Below are 10730 nucleotides of genomic sequence, written 5' to 3'. Positions count from 1 at the left end.
GGAAGGCGGTCGCATTTGAAATGCAGCGCCAGCGCGGAGAGCAGAAAACAGGGCTTTCTGCAGGCAACCCGAAAGTTGGGCAGCTCCTCCCGCAGCAGCCTGGCGTCTGCGGCACCGGGCAGCGGGGCAGAGCGGCCAGTCCCCGCCGCGTTGTTCGGGGACGGGAGCTGTAGTGCACAACGCAGTGGCTGAGAAGGCAGCAAAACATTAGGTTTATTTAATCCGTTTCAAGGGTTTTGACAGAAACATAAATCACTCCCCGCACTTTGCCTTTTAATCCCCTGTAGATAACTGTCCTAGCTCTTTTCAACTTTGTTCTGGCTGTTTTGTTGGGAAATAAACGCTAACGCTAGATTAAACGTTTCAGGTAGCTTCGTCTTCTGATTTCAGGAAAATAGTGTTAATAAGGAGCTTTGATGTTGTTTTACTTTCAGACTGTATGCCTTAAGGCAGAAAAACGCATAAAGGTAGCTGGGAAAGTAAATTGCCAGGAGCGAAGAGCACCCTCCCTTTCAAAATCCTGTAAGTACTCCTCTCTCCTGCATCAAACCGATCCTATGCAGAGCAGCGCCAGTGGGCTGGAGATTTCCTCGCTTTTACAAACACCTCTCATTTCAATGCACATACGACGTGTGTGCCTGTGTTTACATGGGTGCACGCCAGTATTATCGGTTGGTAATGAGTCTGAAGATTACAGGGGAAGATGCGAATGCCTCGTTGAAATAGCTGCTTTTCCCCCCCTCCTAATAAAAATATAAAATTCCGTGTTGGGAGGAACTAGAGATTTGCGGTGAGGAGTAAAGCTGTTGCAACCTAAGCAGAGAACTGCAGACCTCCACCACACTGAAGCATCCCGGAATAAAAAGTTTTGCATACTGCACATTTGAGGTCTTTCTAGCTATTCCGCCAGCAGCTCCTTTCTATCCTTCCGGGAGCGCCAGCACATCAGCATCGCAGATTCCTCGCACACAATCAATACATTTTGCATAACACGCATCTCCCTCTCCCTGGCTCTCTCTCGCTCTATTTTTGTTCGCCTCTAGCAGGTGGATGGGGTTTCTACATGGGCATTTCTTTAGGAAATTAGCGCTGGCGCTACAGAGCCTCAGAGCAAGCCGTGCACGGGAGCTGCTGCTGGTCGCTGCTTCCCCAGGGCAGAGGTTTCGCCGGAGCCCATCCCAGCAGCCTCCCGGCTGCTCCAGACACACACAGCTTGCCCCTCGCCCCTCGCCTCTTTGCCTCCCCTCTTCTCTCTCCCCATCCCTTTCCCAGCACCGCTTTAATAAAGTCACATAAGTGATTGAAATTAACATAAATCATTATTAGTTATTAGGATTTGCTCTAAATTACTCTGCGAATATAGCACCAAACCCCATCTGCCACTCCTGCTCTCGCAGCAATAGATTGCAGATAAAATAAATGTCCTTACCCCATTAGAGTGTTCCTGTCTCTGTAGCCAAAAGCCAAACAAAAGCAATAAATACCGAGCTTTTTTCTCTCCACTATTCAGCTGTGACTGTTTTCATCAGCTCTTCCTCTAGAAAAGCTCGATAGCTGCCTGAAAATATTGCATTTTATATCACCAAAGGGCGATTAATATTGCATTAACTATATTTAACATTTTTTAAGCGCGAGTAATCTGAAATGAGTAAGTTTCTGTTACTAAATACAGGGGATGTCAGAGCTGGTGAAAACAGCTTAAAATATCTGTATAAACAGATTATTTGTTTCATACTTTGTATTTTTATAATGTTATGGTATAGTGTGCTCTGTTTGAAGTAGAAGAAGCCATGCTAATGGTCTGTTTAAAGTATTCTGACACTGTCTGGAGACATCCAAGTCTCTGCCTTCATTAAATGTTTATTGTCAACACTTCAGTGAAAAAAAGTCTCGTGTAAGTGAATCTCCACTGCTGGATGCTGTCAACACTTTGTTTTATTCTGATCCGCGTGTACAAAAGTTTGTATACATTATGCTGAAGTGAAGAGAGGCAGAGATTTAGTGAGATATAATTAGTTACCAAACAAACTTTGGTTAGTAATTCGGTTTACATAATGACCATAATCAAGGGCGAAGTTATGTATATCGACGCCTTGTCTTCCTTCTAGGCAGCCTGTATAAAGATGTGTTCACGTTGACATGCTATCCTCTCGTCAAGAAGCATCTTTTTAAAATAATATATTTAAAAAAGCATCTTTTACATATTTTAGCTTTGGCTTACACCTTTTAAGTTGCTTTCTTTTATCCGGGCGAGGGCTGCACGTGTGTCTCTATCCCCCTCTGCACCGCGGTATTTGCAGCGTGCACCGTGTGCGCGGAGCGCTGCGGTTGCTCACGGTGACACTGTTTTAGGGCGTTTTGTCTCCGCACCGGGAACCAACCCAGGCGACAACCTCTGCAGCCAGCGGAGCCGGCCGGCGCTGCCGCAGGAGGAGGCTGTTTGGAGACTTTTAGGACTCCGCTGCGAAAATCAATGCGAAGTTACCATTTATCTTCAACGTATCAGCGCAGCGATTCTTTTTCTAGTATTTAATTTTGATATAAAGCCTTTTAAATACTTGGCTCCTTAGAGCTATAAACGTCTGATGACATCAGATTTTTGTAAGTCCTCTCCCCCCCCCCCCCCCGCCCGGCCCTTCCCAGCATATATTTCAGACGAGAAGCGCTTAGTAGCTGCCCCCCCGGCGGCAGCGGGCGGCCGGGCTCGCAGGGCGGCGGCAGCGGGGCCCCGCAGCAGTGCGCCCGTCCCGCCGCTGCCTGGCGCGGGGCGAGGCGAGCAGCGCCCTCCGCGGGGGCGCAAGGCGGAGGCGGGCGCGGCCCCGTGGCGCCGGGCGGCGCGTGCGCGGGGATCCGCGTGTGCGGAGCCGCCGCTGCTTGGCCGCGGCTTTCCGCGCTCCGGCGAAGGCTGCGAGGCGCCTGCTTTCCGTATAAAAGCCCATTTTAAATTAAGTTTCGAGCCCCGGATCGCGGTGTCTCCAGCCACCCAGCCCCTCCTCCACCTGCCCTGCCGCGCTGCGCGGAGACTCGTTCGCAGTTTTGCCACCCTGGCTGCAACCGACCTGTATATTCACCCACCACCCGCCCTGCTCTTCTCCCAAACGCGGCCTCCTCCAGGTGCGAAGGGGTTGCAAAGGAGGCAGAAAAAACGTTTCCCAAAAGCAGAAGGGGACGGGGGGAGTGGGAAGGAGGGGAAGCCGGGGGGAGAGGGGGGAGCTGGTGCAGCACGCCTCCCATCAAGCTGTCTTGACAACAATTACTAAAGTTTTTAATTAGCTTCTTGTTATAATTCATTTTATTAATTTTCTAAATCTCAGCCCATGAATTATTAACGGCGGCTCTGTAATTGTATTTGCAGCAATCCTTTCGCGACGCACGTGATGGAAGCGGCTCTGCAGAACCATTGCTCTTCTGGCAGAGGTCCCATTTATACCCAGGCTGGAGAAGGGGCCTAGGCAGCAGCGAGCTCTAATATTTTATCAACTCTTAAATAACATAATTACTGATAATAATATGCTTGTCTCGCAGGTGGAAATAGGTTCCCATGCGGATTGGAATTCTGCTGCTGATCTTTTAAAATCAATTAGGCTTTTCTCCTCCTTGGAATCAGCAGGTAAATATAGTAAAGCCTTAAAAAATAGCATCGCCTGGAAAGCAAGACATAAATAACTGGAGGGATTTAAAATCGTTTGGGAAATGCCAGAATAACACAGGGCAGCAGCGGTGGTATGAAGCTTACCGCGATCCAGTCCGTCGGAGTTAAAATAATTATCTCTCAACAAATCTCTCTCTCTTTGGAGGGAAGGGGGGCGGGGAGGAGAGCAAGGCACATAAACCATAAAATCTGTGCTGTAGGACACTTCACTCCCCTTCTGGGGAGCCTTTTTACTTGTTGAACCGGGACCGAATTAGTCTTAATATCACAGGAGAGTAAAAATCGATACGATCGTGGCGGTGGGTGTCTGCTACTCACTCATGATGGCCTAATCTAAGTTGAAAGCAATTGGAGAGCAAGTGCTAAAGCGAAATTCCGGGAGTCAGGCCGGGTCTTACGGGCTTAGGACTCGGGAATCGCAAGAGCAAAGCGGAAAGACGCATCAGACGCGGGGGGAAGAAAAGCGAGCGCCGGCGGTGGCGGAGTTTCCTCGGGAAGGTCGCAGCTACCGAAGTGGCTGCAGGTCCTGGAGGTAGCAGAGGTCGCAGCCCCCGCCCAGCACAGGCCTTTCTCGCTATTACAAGGAAAACAGTCTATATCTTTTTTAGCAACCAATTGGATTTCTGTGTGTGCAGGCGAGTGCATAGTGCTGGGGAATAAATGCGAATGAATTTCCTGCCTCTTCGCCTTTTCTTTCTCACTTTCTCTCTTGGAAATGAAAGTTTTAACAGTTGTTAGGTTACTCCTTATAAACACGAATATACACACTCATCTTTTTTTCCCCCTTTTTTTCCTGAGCTATTTTTAGTGAGGCATTTGTTAAAAAGGCCTCATCGGTATTTTTATGAAATATTCAGATTCATCCAACAGAAAGCAGAACATTCCGGTTTTGCACAGTTTCCTACCATAAAAAAATAGGAAACTCTGCAAAGCTTTTATTTTCATGATCTATTTTATTAACATATTATTTTTTCTTTGTACTCGATAAGGATTGTACTTATTACAAAACAAACTCCTTAACTTTTCAATACATACATTGGTCATTACTGTATAATACAAATGTGTTGTCGCTTGTAACATTTCAGTTGTTTGGGGCAGATGAAAAAAAGCAACATTTGTAATTAATTTTATTTGTTCATTCCTGACTCTCCAAAAATGATATCCGGTAATACTTTTCTATAAAATAATATTTTTACAAATGCATTTATTAAAAATTCTGATGACATTTCAAGTTAATAACAACAGAAACAAGTCAATTTCCGGTGGACGAGATCTATGTTTTTTTAAAAATACCTTTAGTGCTTATTTTTTAACATCAACAGTTGTTTAAAATCACAGCTTTTTGAACGTATTATTCTTTTCTGAACATCACGTGTCTTGATTCACAGATTTACCGGCAAAATTAAAAAGATTTGGCTAAAATATGTCTACAGAAGAAATAATCCCAGCTATTAAGTAACTTTTTACATTTGGCATCTGATCTAGTCACAGGTCATCAGAAAATAGAAAGAGGTTCTTTGATCACTTGAAGCAGTAGGTGGCATCCTATACGTTCCTAACGAACAATTGCATTTACAACATAAGGAGAGATCAGTTTATGATTTTCATATTTATTAACCCAAAATAAAAATAAAGTATTTTGTTACATAATTAAGTGCAATTAGGCCAGTCAGAACAACATATAAACCTGAAACCACCCAAGCTTTTTTTTTCTTTATACATATTTTGTAGGTGCATAATCCTTTCCAGCAAACTGAAAAGAAATACTTCAGAAGTCCTTTTTAAAATTTTACTTTGATTTATATTCTGCAGTTATAGAATAAACTCCAACAAACACACGCAGCTAATATATAGTTAATTTTATTCAGAGCACCGATTTTCACATAAGAGCTATCTCAAAGTAATGATTTCTGGATTTAGCAGAAAAATACATCTCTCACTATTTTCTTTTTGGTAGAATTAATCTTATCGTCTAACGGCTATACCTTGAATTTATCAGCCGTGTCTCGGAAATAGATTTTTTTTAAATGCACCCAATAATAATAACTATTCTGTTTTCACGTTTGTCTTATTTGTAAGTATGCTGGGACGCATCTCCCTGTTGTATTTTGGCGTACAGAAATATTTCTGATAGAAATAAAAGTAATAGAGTAAAGACACAACCCAGGAGAAAGCTCAGCAAACATACATGGACAGGTAGATTATTCAGTGAGACATTTCAGGATCCACACGTGGTTGCAGTTTATAACCCTTTTTTTGTGTGTGTGCATTAAAGAAAATATTTACAATCATCTTTCTTCTCTTTTTCTTTTCTCTTTTTTCCCCCGCTTTTAAATCTAAATACAAGAACGTGACAAGAATGTTTGTGTTTTCGGTGAAAACAGGCAGTTAAACTGTGAAATTACACCATCCACAAAAGATTCTACCAGAAGCTAATCTATTTAGTGCTCAGTTTCAAAATGCATAGAATGTTTGCGCTGCAAACAATGATACACAAAATAATAATATTAATAATAATAATAAAATAAATAGTTAAATAAATAAATAATATCGAGACTTTTTCACGGATCTGTCTATGCCTTTTTCCTTTTCTTTTCTTTTAGGTCATGCGTAATTTCGGTCTATTGTTTGTTTTGTTTTAAACAGGAGGATATTTTCTGGTCAGAAATTCCTTGTAATTTAAAAGCTTTGACAGTCATTCAGCAACAGCCAGACCCAGGCAATGTCTTCTGCACCTAGCTGCTATTTTACCTAATGAGCTCTGATCGTCCGTCTTTTTATTTATTTTCAATCCGCGAGACATATAATGCACCTTGATTACTGTTAGCATCGTTATTACGGAACATCATCGTCGCTTCCAATCCGGGAGACTGTGATAGTGCAAACTGAACCACCCCCACCCCCAAAGCCGCCCTCTACCTAACGTTTATTATTTACAATAAACGAGTTTCAAACGCAAACGTGTCTTTTTTTGTTTGTTTTCTTTTTTCCCTTCCCTCCCCCTGCTCGTTCCCGGCATGCAGACCCCTCACTGCCAGCCCTGCCTCCTCGCCGCGGGGGTTTCGTTTGGCTGCTGGGGGGATCACGGCGAGCCCTCGGCGGGGCCCGGCCCGGCCCTGCCCGAGCGGCGGCAGCGCGGGGCCGCGGGGACCCGGCCCCCCCCGCCGGGCCGCGCGGGGCAGCCCCGCTTCTGCCGGGCCTCTGCCCCCGACGCGGGGACACGGATGTCCCTTGAGACGCGGAGAGCAGCGCAAACCACGCACAGGAGCAGCGGAAACAAAGCGGCTCTGAAGTAACCTTCCCCCCCGACACCCCCCCTCCGTTAGCTAGCTAGGATGATGGAGGCAGCAGCGGAGAGCGAGGGGCCTGCTCGGGTCCGGCTGTCCCAGGGGAAGAAGGGCAGGCTCTGCCCACCCCCCAGCCCCACCAGCCCCGGCCCCCGCTCCGGCTCCCCCCGACACAGACAAGACCCCTCGCCAAAGCCTCGCGAAAAAAAGAAAGAAAGAAAGAAAGAAGGCATTCAAGCAAACAAACCAAAACAAACGCACACAAAATAAATAAATAAATAAATAAATAAATAAATAATCCGCACACCAAACCATCGTCGTCCTTATTATCAAGCAAGAGAAAAGCAAGGAAAAAAAAAACCAACCAAACCAACCAACCAAACTATAGGAAAGTAATGAAGAGAGACCCAAACCGAAACAAATGTAGCATCATCACCAACAGTTTCGCCTTCCGGGTTTGGTGGTCGGTTTTGTTTTCCTTCTGAAAGTTGTGACTTAGGTTTCTCGGTTTGTGGTTGCTGCTGTCACGGCATTTATTGGTGTGTGTCTGTGTGAGTTCGCGCTTTCGGCCGCTCTTTCCGCCGTGGGGGGACGAGGGGGCTGCAGGAGGGACGCCCACGGGCGTCCACAGCGCTTTTACCTTCTCTCTCCTCCTCCTCCTCCTCGTGGGTGTCCCGGTGTCCTTGCGGTTCAGTAACTGATAGCGCCCCCCGCCCCCGCTCACCGACGAGTCAGTGGTTGTTTCGCCCCGTCCCTCGGTCCACGGGCGCCCCGCGGCCCGGCCCCCCCGACGGCGGCGGCGGCCGCGCCGCCCCTCCCGCCCCAGCCCCCGCCTAGTAGGTGGCGGAAAATTTCATCCGTTTCTGCTTCTGTCTCTGGTTGCAAAACCAAACCCGCACCACGTTCTTTTTGAGGTCCAATTTCTCGGCGATGGCGGCGATCTTCTCGGAGGAGGGCCGGGGCTGCACGGCGAAGTAGGCCTCGAGGGAGCGCTTCTCCGGGGCGGCGATGGAAGTCCGCTTGCGCTTCTTCTCGCCCCCGTTGAAGAGCTCGGGCTTGTTCATTTTTTCCCGCTGGGCGCCCTCGGCCTCCTCCAGCCAGGCCTGCAGGATGGGCTTGAGGGCGATCATGTTGTTGTGGGAGAGGGTGAGCGACTCGAAGCGGCAGATGGTGCTCTGGCTCAGCGAGCCCACGCCCGGGATCTTCAGGTTGGCCAGCGCCGAGCCCACGTCGGCCTGGGTGACCCCCAGCTTGATGCGGCGCTGCTTGAAGCGCTCGGCGAAGGCCTCCAGCTCCCGCGGGTCCGTGTCCGAGTCGCAGATGGAGGCCAAGCCGGCCGCCCCCACCACGGCCGCCGCCGAGGCCACCTGCCCCGCGGCGCCGTGGTGCGCGGCCACCAGCCCCGGGTGCGGCAGCCCCGACGGCATGTTCATGGCGGCCGGGTGCGAGAGGTGGCCCAGGCCGTGCATGTGCGAGTGCGGGTGCGCCGAGGTGGAGATGAGGCCGCCGCCGCCGCCGGCCGCGCCGCCGCCGCCGCCGCCCGCCGCGCCGCCGCCGCCGCCCGCCCCGTCGTGGCCGCCGCCGCCGCCGCCGCCTCCGCCGCCGCCGCCGCCGGGCATGAGCGCCAGGGAAGGGGAGGTGATGTGGTCGAGGAGGTCGCCGGGCTCCAGCGCCTGGTGGTGGTGGTGGTGGTGGTGGTGGTGGTGCGCCAGCGGCACGGTGGAGGTGGAGGTGCAGGGCACGCTGTTCATGGTGTGGTAGGTGGCGTCCGGCTTGAACGGGTGGCTCTTGCCCTGCGACACGGCGATGTCGACGGCGGCCAGAGCCTCGGCCCGCGCCAGCAGGGTCTCATCGAGGCTGGCGAAGATGTTGCTCTGCAGCTGCAGGGGACAGAGAACAGACGGGGCGCGGGCAGCAGGGCAGGGGGCGCCGGGCGGCGGGGAAAGGGCGCAGCGCCGGGGGGGGGCACGGAGGGGTGGCGAGCGTGGCGGTGAGGGGGCGCGGGGCAAAGCAGGGAGGCGGAGAGGGGGCAAGCGAGGCGAGGGGAGAGAGGGGTGGGCAAAGTTGGGGTGACCGTGCGGGGGAGCCGGGGCGGTATGCGGGGGTAACGGGGGAGACCCAAGGGAAGTAGGAAAGGGGGAGTAGAACAGGGGAAGCGAGGGAAAACAGGGGAGGGGGCAGAATAACAGGGGAGACAGCGAGGAGAGGGAGCCGAAAAGGAAAGGAGGATGGGAAGAGCAGAAAGGGCAAGGAGCCGGGGGAGAATCCGAAAACGGGAGGACGGGGGCGCGAAGGGAACAAATAAATTAAAAAAAATAAAAAGAGGGCAGAAAGAAGAGAAAGGAAGAGAAGGAGGAGAAGAAATGGATCTGTAACTCTCAGCTGGGGAATTGTATCAAACACATGAGCACATAAAGCGCATTCCTTTTCAGAGGCCGAGTCATAAAAATTAATACAGAAAGTGGATGAAGTCGGAGACTCGTGTGAACACCGCTTTCAAAAAAGATCACAGGCGCTCAGATGATTGCAGAGGAAGACATGAAAAAAACATTAAGCGCCGCTTGTCAAAATGTGCCTCGCAGCGGTTTTTTTATTAATGCACATACACATACATGCAGTATACAGGAAGGAGAGAGAGAGAAAGAAAGAGTGTGTGTACGCAAGAGAGAGAGAGAGAAAGAAAGAGAGAGAGCTGCAGCTGCCCGTCCCTTACCGGCGGAGTTGGTAGACATGCTCTTCTTATTGCTTCCGAGCTGGAGTGCAGAGAGGGGTATTTGTGCTCAGGTAGGGTGGGATGCATGGCAAAATGCGGCTGCTTGCTGTTCATGGACATCATCTTGAAGGCTTGGCATGTAAATCCACAAGCGCTCCTAAAGCGAGGGGGAAAAGTGCTCTCCGGGAGCTCGCCTCCCGCCGCGCACGCCGCGCACGGCGCCGGGGACGCCGCCGGTCCGGGCCCCGCGGCCGCCGCCGCTGCCGCTGCCGCGCTGGCCGGCGCTGGGCTGCGCGGGCGGCGAGGCTCCCTCCGGCCCCGCCGGCTTCACTTATCTGCCTGCCGCTGCCCGGCGCCGGGCGCGCTGCGCTGCGCTCTGCGCGCACCTGAGCCCCGCATCCCGTGGCTACAGCCGGGCGGGCTCTCGCGAGAGCGCCGCCGCTCCGGCTTTGACGGGCATCAGCTGTCTCCCCCCCTTCCTCCTCCTCCTCCTCCTCCTCCTCCTCCTCCTCCTCCTCCCTTTCCTCCCGCCGCCCCCGGTCCCTGCCTCCCCGCGCCTTGTTGCATCTCCCGCCGCACTCGCCCGTCTCGCCGCGGCCGCGGCGCGGGGCTGCTCTTATAGCGGGGCTGCTCCTACGGCGGGGCAGGTGCCGCACCTGTAGCTGCCGCTGGTGCGCGCTGCGCGGCGCTGCGCGGGACGCGCCGACGGGGCGGGGGTGCGCAGCCCTGCGCCGCGTCGTGCGGCCGGGGCCGCGGGTGCGGAAGCCGCTTCCGCGGGCCGCGGCCGCTCGCCTCAGCCGCCCGCCTGAAACCAGGGAGAGCCGCTGCTGCGGGGCTGCGCGCTGCTTCCCCGCGCAGCCCTCAGCGCGCAAACACAAAGGTTTGCGCCCCTCGTCGCAGCCGGAGAGAGACGCAAGGTCTGCGCCGGGGGCTCTCAGTGCACAAACTGGCGGCTCTCCGCCTAACCTCTTACTTTCGAGAATTATAAATCGGGTCCCTGAGAATAATCATGGTGACAGACGTAATCATGGTGACAGACGTTTGTTTGGAGCAGTCAGAGTCTATTGATTTCCATATA

The 10730-nt window shown here is 51.7% G+C and overlaps 1 protein-coding gene across 1 annotated transcript; it reads right to left on the bottom strand.

Annotated features, from left to right (window-relative positions):
- Positions 1-7740: 7740 nt before the first annotated feature.
- On the bottom strand, positions 7741-9969 carry POU4F1 (POU class 4 homeobox 1). The gene is made up of 2 exons (XM_064522177.1): positions 9653-9969; positions 7741-8819 (listed from the first exon to the last, which is right to left on the bottom strand). Exons 1-2 carry the CDS (start codon positions 9773-9775, stop codon positions 7773-7775), a joined length of 1170 nt encoding a protein of 389 aa, XP_064378247.1. The 5' UTR covers positions 9776-9969; the 3' UTR covers positions 7741-7772.
- Between the last annotated feature and the right edge of the window lie 761 nt (positions 9970-10730).

This window comes from Dromaius novaehollandiae, chromosome 1 (genome assembly GCF_036370855.1).
Source record: "Dromaius novaehollandiae isolate bDroNov1 chromosome 1, bDroNov1.hap1, whole genome shotgun sequence".
Taxonomy (NCBI): domain Eukaryota; kingdom Metazoa; phylum Chordata; class Aves; order Casuariiformes; family Dromaiidae; genus Dromaius; species Dromaius novaehollandiae.
Note: the sequence above shows the minus strand (reverse complement) of the source record. Positions and strands in the feature narration are given on the sequence as shown.